Source organism: Amblyraja radiata, chromosome 4, assembly GCF_010909765.2.
Source record: "Amblyraja radiata isolate CabotCenter1 chromosome 4, sAmbRad1.1.pri, whole genome shotgun sequence".
Taxonomy (NCBI): domain Eukaryota; kingdom Metazoa; phylum Chordata; class Chondrichthyes; order Rajiformes; family Rajidae; genus Amblyraja; species Amblyraja radiata.
Genome location: NC_045959.1, coordinates 113,272,536 through 113,287,468, shown reverse-complemented (window position 1 = coordinate 113,287,468; position 14,933 = coordinate 113,272,536). Strand labels below are relative to the sequence as shown.

At 45.2% G+C, this 14,933-nt stretch overlaps 1 protein-coding gene across 2 annotated transcripts in view; it reads right to left on the bottom strand.

Moving 5' to 3' along the window:
- LOC116972495 overlaps positions 1–14,933 on the bottom strand; it is a 140,446-nt gene that overhangs the window by 50,998 nt on the left and 74,515 nt on the right. For both annotated transcript variants that reach the window (XM_033020276.1, XM_033020277.1), the window contains exon 8: positions 1,287–1,425. In XM_033020276.1, the coding sequence (XP_032876167.1) occupies positions 1,287–1,425 (139 nt within the window). The remainder of the gene's footprint in view (positions 1–1,286; positions 1,426–14,933) is intronic.

The window sequence follows — 14,933 nt, the reverse complement described above, 5'->3', positions numbered from 1 at the left end:
AATATTGGATTATTACAGAATAAATGTTGTATTTCAAGAAATAAAGGCAACGAGACCCTGTGTTAATGTATATGAGAGCTCAGTCAGATCTGTAATTGTTTTGCATTAGTTTGGTTGTTGCTTGTTCAGCATTTTGCAGCGTTTTCAAAGCTAATGTAATTTGCGTTTAAAATTATATACACCAACGGAAAGAGAAAATCATTATTTAAAGGGAAATGGGTTGGTGGAAAATTTAGTAATCACATTAGTTATATATTTATGAAGAAAAACTCACTTTAGTTCTCTCGTTTAAGATCAACTAGCCCTACATATAAGGCTACAATTTATGAGGTAAATTAAAAGGAATCATTACAATAAAGTCAGTGCTTTGCATGTAACATGAGATTCACTTCCTGTGGAATCCGATGCATGAATAATAATTTGACTAAAAATCAATTTTTGGAACAGATTTTTCCCTGAGACAGTAATTATTCCCTAAGAAATAGAAGAAAAACAAAATCCCAGCACAGCTTATATTGATATTACTATACTCCTTAGTTCCCACAAACCTACCAGAGTACAGACATGCCAGATTTATATTGGAAGACTCTAAGATTCATCATGAGATCAATTCTCAACATGAATACTCGATTCACCTTTATACCCCCACCTTCACATTTTACTCTGTGCTTCTGCTGTCATCACACGTCGTGCTTATATAGAAATCATCTTTAGTCATGATTATTCATTTTGTGGCAGCAACTTTAAAGATCAAATGACATAATTCTTGCATTAAGATACTTATGGGTTTTTTAAGGCTAGAAAAGATTAAATTCACATTGAGGGGGTCTGTGAAAAAGTTTTATTTGAAATGGGAACCCTTTTTATCATACTTTGAGGGTCTAAAGGAACTACCTATTGACTGAGGGCACTTGACAGTAAGTGGGGATCCGCCTTTATTCTGTTTTGTTACTTTATTATTGTTAAAAAGTGCATTTGATTTTGTGATATATTTGGATTGTGAAAAAATAAGCTGCCAAGGGGTGTTTAGGGAGGGTGGGTTAGGGTTATTTTGTTTATATTATTATTATTATTATTATTTATAAAAAACAAAATGGAGGAAAATGTAATGCCATACGTCAGATGTACTGTGATTTTTTTTTTCCCCCTCCAATAAAAAACTATTAATTAAAAAAAAAGATACTTATGCAACAAATTTATAATGTTCAAGGATTCAGGACAATGAGCAATAAATAAATGTGTACGTGTGTGTGCATACGCAGAAGCATGCAAAATCTACAACTTACCTGTCTCATCACAAACTCCTTTGAAATATTTTCCCCTGTCATTGCTGGTTGAAGCAGGCCTGTGATTAAAAGCATTCTATTTAAACCTATAGCAGCAGAGAACTGTCGAATCTGATGATGCAAGATCAGTTCATTGTACCTGAAAAAGAGATATACAAAATAAGAAGGGCATTTTACTCTGAGTGAAGATCGTGAAAACATCAATGAAAACTAGAAAACAATTTATTTTCCCAATACAGCAATGACATGGGTTAAATGAAACTCAAACTTCTCTCCATTTAGCAGACTTTAGACATATGGCTTTAGAGATACGGTGCAGAAACATGCCTTTCAGTGCACACAAATTATACAAGACAGTGGGACAAGAAAAAAATTTGTGCAAATTTGTGCAACTTGAAAACAAGCCCATGGTAGTGCAATTGATGGCTCATAGTTTTCAGTTACCATCGCAGAATGACGATTGTGCAGATCAGTTCAAGAACCTGGTGGCTCCAGGCAAATAGTTGTTTCTGAACCTAATGGAGTGGGACTTTTGTACTTTTGGCTTTTGTGCCTCCAGCCCAACCTTGACAACGAGAAGAGGGCACGGAGATACAGAAGCCTGATGTTCCACTCCATCAGGTTCAATAATAGCTATTTTCCTTGCTGATAAATAGTGGAGTATTGAAGCAGCTACCTCATATAGATGCTTCCCATGGTACGGAGGGCTGAGCCTGTGATGGACTGAGCTGAGTGCACTCTCTAAACAACCTTTAGCATTACTCTTTGTTGGAACTGCAGTGCCAGGCTACGATGCAACCAATCAAGATATTTTCTACAGTGCACCTGTTCGAGGACATATTGAAACTCTTTAAACTTGTGAGAAAGTAGAAGTGTTGGCGCGCCTCTTTTCATGATTACATTAATGTGCTACGCCAGGACAAGTCTTCAGAGATCGTCTCAGCATTTTGAAACTCCTAATAAGTAGGTATGTTACAAAACTTACTTTCAGCGGTGCTGCAGTTCTGTCACTGGCCGTGTGTGCGACTTTGGCGCCGTTGAGGGGGGGGGGGCGGGGTTAAAATGCCGTTTTCTCCTGCCTGTCCGATATATATCTTCGCGGGCTTCTACCTAATGCTGAATAATCGTTCCGACTGCCGTTCTGTGAATTTCTTTTTAAAAACCGCGGGACAATTAAATCGCTGAAGTAAAATAAAAAAGCGACTTCGGGATGGATCTCCCGTACGGGACAAAACACAAGGTAAGTCGTTTATTTTACATATAAACTTGCTTCTTAGGATTACTTTAATCAAACGAAAATGTGATTATGTAAATATACGAACTGGCAGTGTTATTCCTGCCGATATGGGGTTTAAATTCACCGCAAACCGCAACGTTCCAATCGATCGCGTTCCACAAAATCTCACTCGCTAGATGATTAAAATGGCCATTCATTTACTGGAATTAAATACTAAATTCCTTCCATTTGGCCTATAAATTCATGACAATGAGATTTAAAAATCATGTTATATTGTGAATTCGAGTGTGAATGTTATTTGGACACTTAGGCTATTTAAAAATGTTAACCTTTTCTTAACTTAAGAAATGGATAGATGTTTAGATCTAGTAATTGAATTTTGTAATTAGCTACAATTAGGTAACTAACTAATTATATACTTTAATTTCAGGTCATCCAAGTAAGATTGTTTCATATTTGTTTCAGAATGCTTCAATCTATAATAACTGAAAATGTCATTCAGTTCTCTTAATTTTAAAGGAAGTTATGGGCTTTTGACTGTCCTCGATCACAGCTTTTGAGTTAAGTCAATGGAAAAGCAATAGGGAACAAGATGCTAATTTCAGAGTATGAAAATGGCCATATCGTTTTTAATACTGAAGATATGAAAGTGAATTAGGTGTCAAATTAAACTTCTTTTTATGCTTTATCTGATGGGATAAATTGCAGACTTGATTTTTTAAATCTCAAAATGTTGTAACATTGCTATAATAAGCAAGTTTGGTATTCTGAAAAACGCAAGGAATTATGGGATTTGTCAAAGGTCACTCGCTGGCTGTATAAACTATTTCTAAATTCTTATCTGTATTCATGATTTATGTGCAAAAATATATTTAATCTGAGGAACGGTGTTGTCAGGGAGCGGAAGAGTGGGGTTTAACAGCAAGATAGGGGCAGATGCGAGTGGGAGATGCGTGTGGTGGGGATGGGGGAGGAAGACTGGACTGGCGGAGAGACATTCTCAGCAGCTGTACACACACAGACCCGCGCCTCATCCGCGGCCAGAATTGAACCCGGGTCCGTGGCGCCGCAAGCGCTGCCGAATCGCCACTGGACCCCCCACCCGTTCCCCCGTCTTCCCGAGTGTCCCATTCCTGCCCAGGGGGCGGCTGGAGATGTCCGGACCAACGGGACGCCGGCCCAGAGCAGCGGTCCCCAGGCCCACAGCCAGCGCAGAGAAGCGGCAACCCCAGCACAACTCCGCCTGCCCCGCTGGGCCAAACAACTGCTGGAACCAGCGCCTCCACCTCACGCCAGCTGCAAGTCCGGGGCCGCCACCGCACCAACCAATCAAGATATTTTCTACAGTGCACCTGTTCGAGGACATATTGAAACTCTTTAAACTTGTGAGAAAGTAGAAGTGTTGGCGCGCCTCTTTTCATGATTACATTAATGTGCTACGCCAGGACAAGTCTTCAGAGATCGTCTCAGCATTTTGAAACTCCTAATAAGTAGGTATGTTACAAAACTTACTTTCAGCGGTGCTGCAGTTCTGTCACTGGCCATGTGTGCGACTTTGGCGCCGTTGAGGGGGGGGGGGGGCGGGGTTAAAATGCCGTTTTCTCCTGCCTGTCCGATATATATCTCCGCGGGCTTCTACCTAATGCTGAATAATCGTTCCGACTGCCGTTCTGTGAATTTCTTTTTAAAAACCGCGGGACAATTAAATCGCTGAAGTAAAATAAAAAAGCGACTTCGGGATGGATCTCCCGTACGGGACAAAACACAAGGTAAGTCGTTTATTTTACAACCAGCGCCTCCACCTCACGCCAGCTGCAAGTCCGGGGCCGCCACCGCTCCAGACCTGCGCCCTGGCTGCCGGCCAACAGGCAGAGCCGAGCTGGAACCAGCACCTCCCCTCCGCGCCGACTGCAAGTCTGGGACCGCCACTGCCCCACCAGCCCAGGGCCACCCCAGACAGGGACGGGACACCCGGGAGACGGGGACGGCCCAGCAGCAACTCAACAGCGCCTGCCGGAGACCCGGGCCCGACCACGGATGAAACGCAGGCCTGCACACAAAGCAGCACCACAGTTGCCGAGAATGTTTATAGCGAGTGACCTATGACCTGGGCATGCGCAGTCGGAATACCAAACTCACTTATTCTCTCCACTGTCGACCTACAAACAAAACTGATACAATGTTTCCCAACTTATCCTTACTGAAGTCTAAGTTCCTTAGTTTTGTTGACCTTGACTGAGAGGTTGTTGAGTATAAAACAGTGCAGCACAGGTACATGCCTTTTGACCCACAATGTGAGTACCAAACATTAAGCCAAGTTGATCCCTTTTGCCTGCGTGTAGTTAACATCCTTCCACTCTGTGAATATTCATATAAGTATCTAAACAGCTCTTTAATGCCATTATCAAATCTGCTTCCACCACCATCCTTGACAGTATGTTCCAGACATCCACCACACTGTGTAAAAAACACTTGCCCCATTTGAACTTTCCCCCTCTGTGCCCATGTCATTGACATTTCCACCCTCGGGGAAAAGCTTTTGACTATCTGTATCTCTCAATCTTATTCACGTCTATCAGGTCTTCCCTCAACCTCTCATGTTCCCGAATAAACAATCCATGTTTGTCCAATCTCACTTTATAAATAATACCCTCCAATCAAAAAGGCATCCTGGTAAAATTCTTCTGCACCCTCTCCAAAGCTAACACCTCCATAATCTTCTTTTGAAGGGGCGACCAGAATTTTACAATACCCCAAATGGAACCTAAACCATAGTTCTATAAAAATGCAACATGACTTATACCTAATGCCTTGACTGATGAAAGCAAGCATACCATACACCTTCTTTTCCACTCTATGTGTGGTGTCACATTCAGGGAACCATGGACTTGGATCCCAAGATCAAAATCCACAGGATCAAATTAAGAGGTCTGGTCAGTTGGACTGAGATGGGGAACTGAACATAATGCAATGATGTGCAAGTTAAGGCAGTTGTGAAATTGTAACAAGGCACCAAACATGCAATAAATAGGAAGATATTAAGAGATATGAAGAAACAGAAAAACCTTGGTGTGCCACCCCACAGATTCTGTAGAATAAAGGAGAGATTAATAAGTATACTCAGATGATTTCTTTTGTAAGAGAAAAGAAGTCATGCTAAAACTGCATACAACTGTGTTCAATATTCAATTCCCGTCACCAAATCAGGAACATTGCAATTGTATTGGAAAGGATGTGGAGGAGATTTATAATGATGGCGTCAGGATTGGAAGATTGCAGTCACTCGGGAAGACTGGATAAACTGAGGTTGTTTTCTGTTAAACAGAGGACAGTCTGAATTGAGGTGTGAAATTACGAGGTTGAGTGAATTGGAAGGACCTGATTCCTTTAGTGGAGTGGCTAAAAACTAGGAGGCTTAGAATATTTGTGAAAAGATTACAGGGAGATGAAGAAAACATTTTTTTACCCAGAGAATAGATGGGGTTTGGGATGCATTGCCTGAAAGAGTGGTGGAAACGTCACCACATTTAAAATGTATGAATAAATACTCGAAGACCCGTAATCCACTGTAGACCAAGACCTGGAAAATGAAATTTACACACTTAAAACACTATTTTTGGCTTGTTTCGTATAATGGTAAGATTTTCTAAAATGTTATGACAATTTTTTAAACTGGACTAGCAAATTCACCAACTGTGACATCCATTCTTCCACCACAATCACAGCCTCATTGCTGTACACTCTGTACTTATGATGCCGTGCAGCAAAACAGCACGTTCTTTTTGACCCACAAATCACTTCCAAGCTCCATTGCTCAACTGGAGGTTTATAAACAAGAGATAAGATGGAAATAGAAATAATAATTAGAAATAATTTTATTGCCACACAACCAAGGTCGGTGGTATTTGGGTTGCCAGCAGCGGTACAATAATAAAGAACACAACCACATTAAAAATGTTACACAAACATCCACCACAGCATTCATCACTGTGGTGGATGGCACAGAGCTTGGCCAGTCCTCCTCCATTTTCCCCCGTGGTCGGGACCACCACCCTCCACAGCCGTTGCTGCGGGCGTCCAGATGGTAAGGGACAAAGTCAAAGTCAAGGTGAGTCCAGGATCGGCTCTTCCCAACCAGAGACCGCGGCTTCAGGCTGGTGTAGGCCGCAGGCCGGCGGTCAAAGTTTTAAAGTACCTGCCGTGCCGCAGCCGGAAGCACCAGTCTGCAGGGCCGGCGGTCGAAGCTCCCCTCCAGGGGTGATGTTAAGTCCATACCACGCCCGCGGTAGAAGATGGCCGCGGGCCGGCGGTGGAAGCTTCTTCCACCCGGGTCCCCAACGTGAGATCCCGGGCTGTAGATGCCGCACCAGCTGGAGTTCTGCAGACCGCTGCTTCAGGCTGCCGGCTGCCGCGGGCCAGCATAACGGAGCGCTCCCCTCCAGCAAGGTCTCACCCGCTCCGCGCCGAGAGTCCACGCTGTGCCCGCCGCTGAAGCTCCGGGCGCGTCTCCGGGAAAGTCGGCGCCGATCCTTGCTGTTAGGCCACGGGGGAGGCGGCCTGAAAAAGTCGCCTCTCCATGGAAGAGGCGGCCAAAACGGTTTCCCCCTTACCCCCCCTCACCACCCCCCACACATAACACACAAAGAAACATTAAAAACACACTTTTAAACATACTAAAAAAATAAAAAAAGTTGAAAAAAGACGGACACGCTGCCGACAGGCGCTGCCAGTGCAGCGCCCCCTACATACATAGTAAGGTTGCAAGGTTTATTTGGCCAAGAGCTGGAAATTGCCTCGATTGGTTTTTCTCCCAGATTTCGCCATTTTTTAAATAATCCAGTTGTCGGGCATTTCTGTGTGAATTCTTCATGCTAAACATCTTATATATATATAGATATATCTATATTACTAAATCTCTGTTCTTGACCGCTTTTGGCCTCCTGTGCTGCAATTTCTGAGAGAACGCCGCCACCTACAGCCGTCATTTTTGGCCACCTCGCTCAGAGCCCCCTCCGCCGCATGTGTGCCGAGGATTTTTCCCGTCGATGAATAACGACAGAGATATTAATGTTTTTACAAAATTTCCCATTCTCTCTGCTGCCCCCACTGGCGGCAGGGGGGAGGGAGGGACTATAAAACCAGGAAGTGGTGTGCCTCAATTAATCTCTGCAAGATAGAGCTCTGTCAATTAGTCTGTCACTCTGCTCTGAATGACACTGAACAAATGTCTACAGCACTGAGTACCCTTAATTTGGTTTGAAAATGAAAATATGGTTAGAGGTAAAAAAGCACTGCCTGCAAATGGTTGCTTGGGTTGAAGTAAAAAGGCACTCTCTTTCTCTCTCTCTCTCCCCTCCTCTCTCTCTCCACCTCTCTCTCCCTATCCCTCTCCCTATCCCTCTCCCTTTCTCTCTCTCCCCCCTCTCCTCTCCCCCCCTCCTCTCCCCCCCTCTCCTTTCCCCCCCTCTCCTCTCCCCCCCTCTCCTCTCCCCCCCTCCTCTCTCCCCCCTCTCCTCTCCCTTCTTCTCCCCCCTCCCTCTCTCTCCCCCTCCCCTCCACTCCCCTCCCCCTCCTCTCTCCCCTCTCCTCCTCTCCCCCCTCTCCTCCCCTCCCCCCTCTCCTCTCCTCCCCCCTCTCCCCTCCTCCCCCCTCTCCTCTCCTCCCCCCTCTCCTCTCCTCCCCTCTCCTCTCTCCCCCCTCCCTCTCCTCTCCCCCCCTCTCCTCTTCCCCCTCTCCTCTTCCCCCCCTCTCCTCTTCCCCCCCCTCTCCCTCTCTCCCCTCTTTTTCTTCCCCTCCTCCCCTCCCCCACCGTCCCTCCCCTAAACCCCCCTCCCCTCCTCACACCCCTACCCCGTTCCATCCACCCTCCTTCCCCCTCCCTGCTCCCACCTCTCCCCCACCCCTCATCTCACCCCCCTCTCAGCACACCCTCTCTCTCCTCCTCTCCCCCCTCTCTCCTCCCCCCCCCCTCTCCTCCCCCCTCCCCCTCTCTGTGTCCGCCCCGCCCCCACCCTCCCTCCCCTAAACCCCCTCCCCTCCACACCCCCTACCCTCTTCCCTCCACCCTCCCTGATCCACACCTCACCACCCTCTCAGCACCCCCTCTCTCTCCCCCTCACTCTCACCCTCTCTCTCTCCTCCCCTCCTCCCCCACCTTTCCCCACTCACCCACCCTCCCTCTTCTCCTCCTCTCCACCCCCTATCCCTCTTGCCCCTCTCTGTGTCTCTGTCTCTCTCTTTGTCTCTGCCCCTTCTCTCTCTGCCCTCACTAGCTACTCCCGCCGCCCCCCCCCCCTCTCTAGATGTGACTGCAAGTTGGGGGCTATGCGTCAATAGATATGGTGGTTATGGGGTAAAAGGAGCAAATAAATAATATTAATATAATATCAAGAGGGGTAATTAGCGTGAGTGCGGGGGGGGGGGGGGATAGTTAGTGTGTGACGCTGCATGCCGCCTCCCCCCCCACAACCGCACGTGGGGGGAACAGACCCAACGGGTCTGCACTTGGTCTAGTATCTATATTACTAAATCTCTGTTCTTGACCGCTTTTGGCCTTCTGTGCTGCGATTTCCGAGAGAACGCCGCCACCTACGGCGTCATTTTTGGCCACCTCGCTCAGAGCCCTCCTCCGCCACGTGTGTGCCGAGGATTTTTCCCGTCGATGAATAATGACAGAGATATTAATGTTTTTACAAAATTCCCCATTCTCTCTGCTGCCCCTGCTGGCGGCAGGGGGGAGGGACTATAAAACCAGGAAGTGGTGTGCCTCAATTAATCTCTGCAAGATGGAGCTCTGTCAATTAGTCTCTGTCACTCTAAGCTCTGAATGACACTGAACAAATGTCTACAGCACTGTGAGTACCCTTAATTTGGTTTGTAAATGAAAATATGGTTAGAGGTAAAAAACCACTGCCTGCAAATGGTTGTTTGGGTTGAAATAAAAAGGCACTCTCTCGCTCTCTCCCCACCTCTCTCTCTCTCCGCCTATCCCTCTCTCCTTCTCTCCCTCCCCCCCCCCCCCCCCCCCCCCCCTCCCCCCCCCCCCCTCCCCCCCCCTCCCCCCCCCCCCCTCCTCTCCCCCCCCCCTCTCTCCCCCCTCCCCTCTCCCCCCCTCTCCCCCCCCTCCTCTCTCCCCCCCTCCTCTCTCCCCCCCCCTCCTCTCTCCCCCCCCCTCCTCTCTCCCCCCCCTCCTCTCTCCCCCCCCCTCCTCTCTCCCCCCCCCTCCTCTCCCCCCCCCTCCTCTCTCCCCCCCACTCTCCTCCAATGAGACATTGCAAACATAATTATTTCCACCAATTATTTAAATTAGACAGATGGATCTGTTTGCTTCAATGAACGAGTACAACACAAAGAGGTTGGAACCGAGATAAAGCTTTTGAAATATCACAATTATTGCTAAGAATATGCACAGCAGTCACACTATGTTATTTCTGCCTGCATATCAACATTTCAGCACTGAAATATTAGTTTGTTCATGGTACCATTACCCTGTCATGTCCTATGTTGAGCTGTGATTAGTAGATGCAGTGGTATGTCAGTATTGATTAGCCGAGGCCTCAAGCACCACTATATTTTTCCACATTGGGAGTGGATATCAGCTCGTGCTTTAGACACATACTCTATTCATTATTGATTATCATCCATTGGATTTCTATTGACCAGGCTGAACTAAATCCATTCTATTATTGACAGGGATAGAGCATCAAGGCTGAAATGAGCAACTGTAATTAATATACTCTTGTCAGTGCTCCATCTTGTACAAGGGCTGTCCCACTGCCCACGTGTAAAAAAAGGCTGCCATGGAAAAAAAATCGATATTTTTTGTCGATAGGTCGGCATGTTATTCGTAGGTAATCGAGGGTAGTCGAAGGTAATCAAAGGTAGTCAAAGGTAGTCGTAGATAGTCTTCAACCTAGTCAAAGGGAGGTCGAAGGAGGTTGTCTTCACTCTCCACTATTCAGTGTCCAATTTTCCCGAAGCTAGTCTTCAACATAGTCAAAGGAGGTCTTCCACATAGTCGAAGGAGGTCTTCAATATGACACTTTTTCAAACTCTCCTAAACTCTTCTAAACTCGCCAATTAGGTTGCCGCAATGGGTCAGCCCCTTACCTTTACAGCAGGGGTTAAAGCAGATGCTTAAATTAATTGGGCTAAATTACAAGTCTGTCAATCAACTTGTATTTGAATTGAGGTAAGTACCAAAAATGCAATTAAATTGCTGGACTCCACAAGGACCTGCTGCAGAGCATAGGATCCTGTTGATTACAAAGGGATTTACAAATCACAGACTAAGGTGGAAAAGGGAAAGGTGAATTACAATTTATTATTTTGCTTTAGCCGAATTTTTAAATTACAGTAGGTCTGCTCTAACACCTTTCCACATTACAAACCATATATATAACGCAATCAATGAACGAGGGAAAACGTGGACGTAATTGGTTATAATTCTATTTTGTTGGTGAAGAAGAGACCATTTAAAAATTACTTCGGAAATTGGCAAGCAGAAAAAAAGCTGCCCTCCGAAAAGAAATGTAGCCTTCCACAGTAATGAGACGCCATTGTCTCTAAAGGTTGCCACTTCAAATTGGCAAGCAATTGCATCTATTATCAAAGAAGACACTGTGCTGGAATAGCTAAGCAGGTCAGGGATCATCATCGAATATGGATAGGTGACATTCCCATCTTGAGGCTAATTGTGGGGGTGGGTGGGGTAAGAGACCTGAAAGAGAAGAGGGGCAGGACAAAGCTTGGCAGGTAATAGATCGACTTAGGCAAGGCATGTTTTTAGGTGGGCAGATGGTTGGACAAAGGTTAAAAATGACAAAACAGAAAGTGTGAGCCGAAAGCATTGCAGAGTTGCAAAATTGTGAAGAAGGAATGTAGGTTAACGGGGAGTGCGAGCCCAGGTGTGGCACAGGGAGGAGGGGAGGGTGGTAGGGAAGGGAGAAGGAGGGGTTTATATAGAGGGAATAAGGGAGAGGGGAAGGTTTGTGTAGATAACCAAATTTGGAGGATTAAATGCTCATTGTGTTGGGTTGTAAGATACATAAGACGTGTTGTTTCTCTAGTTTCTGTGTGGCAACCCTTTGGCAATGGCCAATAGCCCAGAACAGAAAGGCCAGTCAGTATCAGAATAGAAAGAGGAATTAAAATGATTAGCAACCAGGGTATCCTGCAAGCCTTGGCAGACTGAGCATAAGTGTTCAGCGAAAAGGTCGGCAAGTCTGAGCTTGGTGTTGCCGATGTACAGGAGGCCGCATCAGGAACACCAGATGCACTATATGAAGTTAGATGAAGCACATGTAAACCTGTCTCATAGAAACATAGAAAATAGGTGCAGGAGTAGGCCATTCGGCCCTTCGAGCCTGCACCGCCATTCAATATGATCATGGCTGATCATCCAACTCAGTATCCTGTACCTGCCTTCTCTCCATACCCCCTGATCTCTTTAGCCACAAGGGCCACATCCAACTCCCTCTATAATATAGCAAATGAACTGGCCTCAACTACTTTCTGTGGCATAAAAGTCCACAGATTCACCACTCTCAGTGTGAATTTTTTTTTTCTCATCTCGGTCCGAAAAGACTTACCCCTTATCCTTAAACTGTGACCCCTTGTTCTGGACTTCCCCAACATCGGGAACAATTTTCTTGCATGTAGCCTGTCCAACCCCTTAAGAATTTTGTAAGTTTCTATAAGATCCCCCCTGAATCTTCTAAATTCTAGCAAGTACAAGCCGAGTCTATCCAGTCTTTCTTCACGTGTCCTGCCATCCCAGGAATCAGTCTGGTGAACCTTCTCTGTACTCCCTCTATGGCAAGAATGTCTTTCCTCAGATTTGGAGACCAAAACTGTACACAATACTCCAGGTGTGGTCTCACCAAGGCCCTGTACAACTGCAGTAGAACCTGCCTGCTCCTACACTCAAATCCTTTTGCTATGAATGCTAACATACCATTCGCTTTCTTCACTGCCTGCTGCACCTGCATGCCTACTTTCAATGACTGGTGTACCATGACACCCAGGTTTCGTTGCATCCTAATCGGCCACCATTCAGATAATAGTCTACTTTCCTGTTTTTGCCTTCAAAGTGGATAGCCTCACATTTATCCACATTACACCGCATCTGCCATGCCTTTGCCCACTCACCCAACCTATCCAAGTCACCTTGCAGTCTCCTAGCATAGTGAAGACAGAACCAAAGTAGTTATTCAATTGCTCTGCCATGTTCCCCATGATCAATTCACCTGTTTCTGACTGCAAGGGACCTACATTTGTTTTAACTAATCTTTTTCTCTTCATATATCTATAAAAGCTTTTGCGGTCAGTTTTTATGTTCCCTGCCAGTTTTCTTTCATAATCTATTTTCCCTTTCCTAATTAAGCCCTTTGTCCTCCTCTGCTGGACTCTGAATTTCTCCCAGTCCTCTGGTAGGCTGCTTTTTCTGGCTAATTTGTATGCTTCATCTTTTGTTTTGATACTATCCCTGATTTCCCTTGTTATCCACGGATGCACTAACTTCCCTGAATTATTATTTTGCCACTGTGATGAACAATTGTTGTAGTTCATCCATGCGGTCTTTAAATGCCTTCCATTGCATATCCGCCGTCAACCCTTTAAGAATCAATTGCCAGTCTATCTTGGCCAATTCACATTACCTTTCTTTAAGTTCAGAACCCTTGTTTCTGAATTAACAATGTCACTCTCCATCCCAATGAAGAACTCAACCATATTATGGTCACTCTTGCCCAAGGGGCCACGCACAACAAGACTGCTAACTAACCCTTCCTCATTACTCAATACCCTGCTCTCTAATTGGTTCCTCTACATGTTGGTTTAGAAAACTATCCCGCATACATTCCAAGAAATCCTCTTCCTCAGCACCCCTGCCAATTTAATTCACCCAATCTATATGTAGATTGAAGTCACCCATTATAACTGTTTTACCTTTGTTGCGCGCATTTCTAATTTCCTGTTTGATGCCATCCGCAACTCCACTTCTACTGTTAGGTGGCCTGTACACAACTCCCACTAGCGTTTTCTGCCCCATAGTGTTTCGCAGCTCTACCCATATTGATTCCACATCCTCCAAGCTAATGTCCTTCCTTTCTATTCCTCTCTGACCAGCAACGCTACCCCACCTCCATTTCCTTTCTGTCTATCCCTCCTGAATATTGAATATCTCTGGATGTTCAGCTCCCAGCCTTGGTCACCCTGGAGCCATGTCTCCGTGATCCCAACTATATCATAGTCATTAATAACTATCTGCAAATTCAACCCATCCACCTTATTACGAATGCTCCTTGCATTGGGCACAAAGCCTTCAGGCTTGTTTTTACAACTCTTACCCTTTATACAATTATGTTGAAAGAAGGATATCTGGAAGGACTTATGGGGTGCTTGGATGGAGGTGAGGAACGAAGTATAGGGACAGGTGTTACATCTCCTGTGGTTGCTGGGGAAAGTACCTGGGGAGTGGGTAGTTTGGGTGGGATGGGATGAGTGATTGAATCCATACAACAGCCCAACATCCCCTGACGAAAGGTAAAGCTGGGAATAGAGAATTACCTTTGTCAGGAGAGTCATTCATTTTTAAACGTCTTTCAGTTTTTCCTCTCTGCTCTGTCAAAGCTGGTGAGGGTGATCTGGAGCAGGGTCTCAGCAGCATGTTGCCTGAGATCTGTGGGCCACTGAAGCGTTTCCACATCTCATAGCCCAAGGCCCTGGTACAGAGGGTCAACTTGATTGGCCAGGTTGGTACAGAAGTTTACCCAGCTACTGCATAATTCAGTTTAATAACATTTTATTTTCTAATATTGTTCATTAAACAAAACTTGATATGATAACAAATGCAGGCAGTTGTGCTGTAATGCAACAGTTACGTCCTAAGAAACCTTGTATTATAACAAATTACATTATTAAAACAATTGGTGTTAGGGACTAGAAAGTTTCAGGCTCGCAGTAACAATGTAATGTTTCCATACAGGATTTTTGTAAATAAAGGCATTTTTAATAACTAAAAGTTTATTTTTGTTACAAGCTAAAAATACTAAAGGTTCTATTTTACATTATTTCATAGTATTATTGCACAAGTGTTAATAGAAACATAGAAACAAGCAAATGCAGATGCTGATTTACAAAATAAGTAATCAGCGGATCAGGCAGCATCTCTGGAGAACATGGATAGGTAACGTTTCGGGTCGGGGCCCTTTTTCAGACTGATTGTTGGAGTGGAGGAATGAAAGCTGGAAGAGAGGAAGTGTGGGACAAAGCCTGGCAGGTAATAGGTCGACACAGATGAGGAGAGTTGTTCGATACGCAGATGGTTGGACAAAGACTAGAGATGAAATGACAGAAGTTGCAAAAAGCAGAACAATGGCAAACAGAGAACAGAACTTTACCCCATAGTT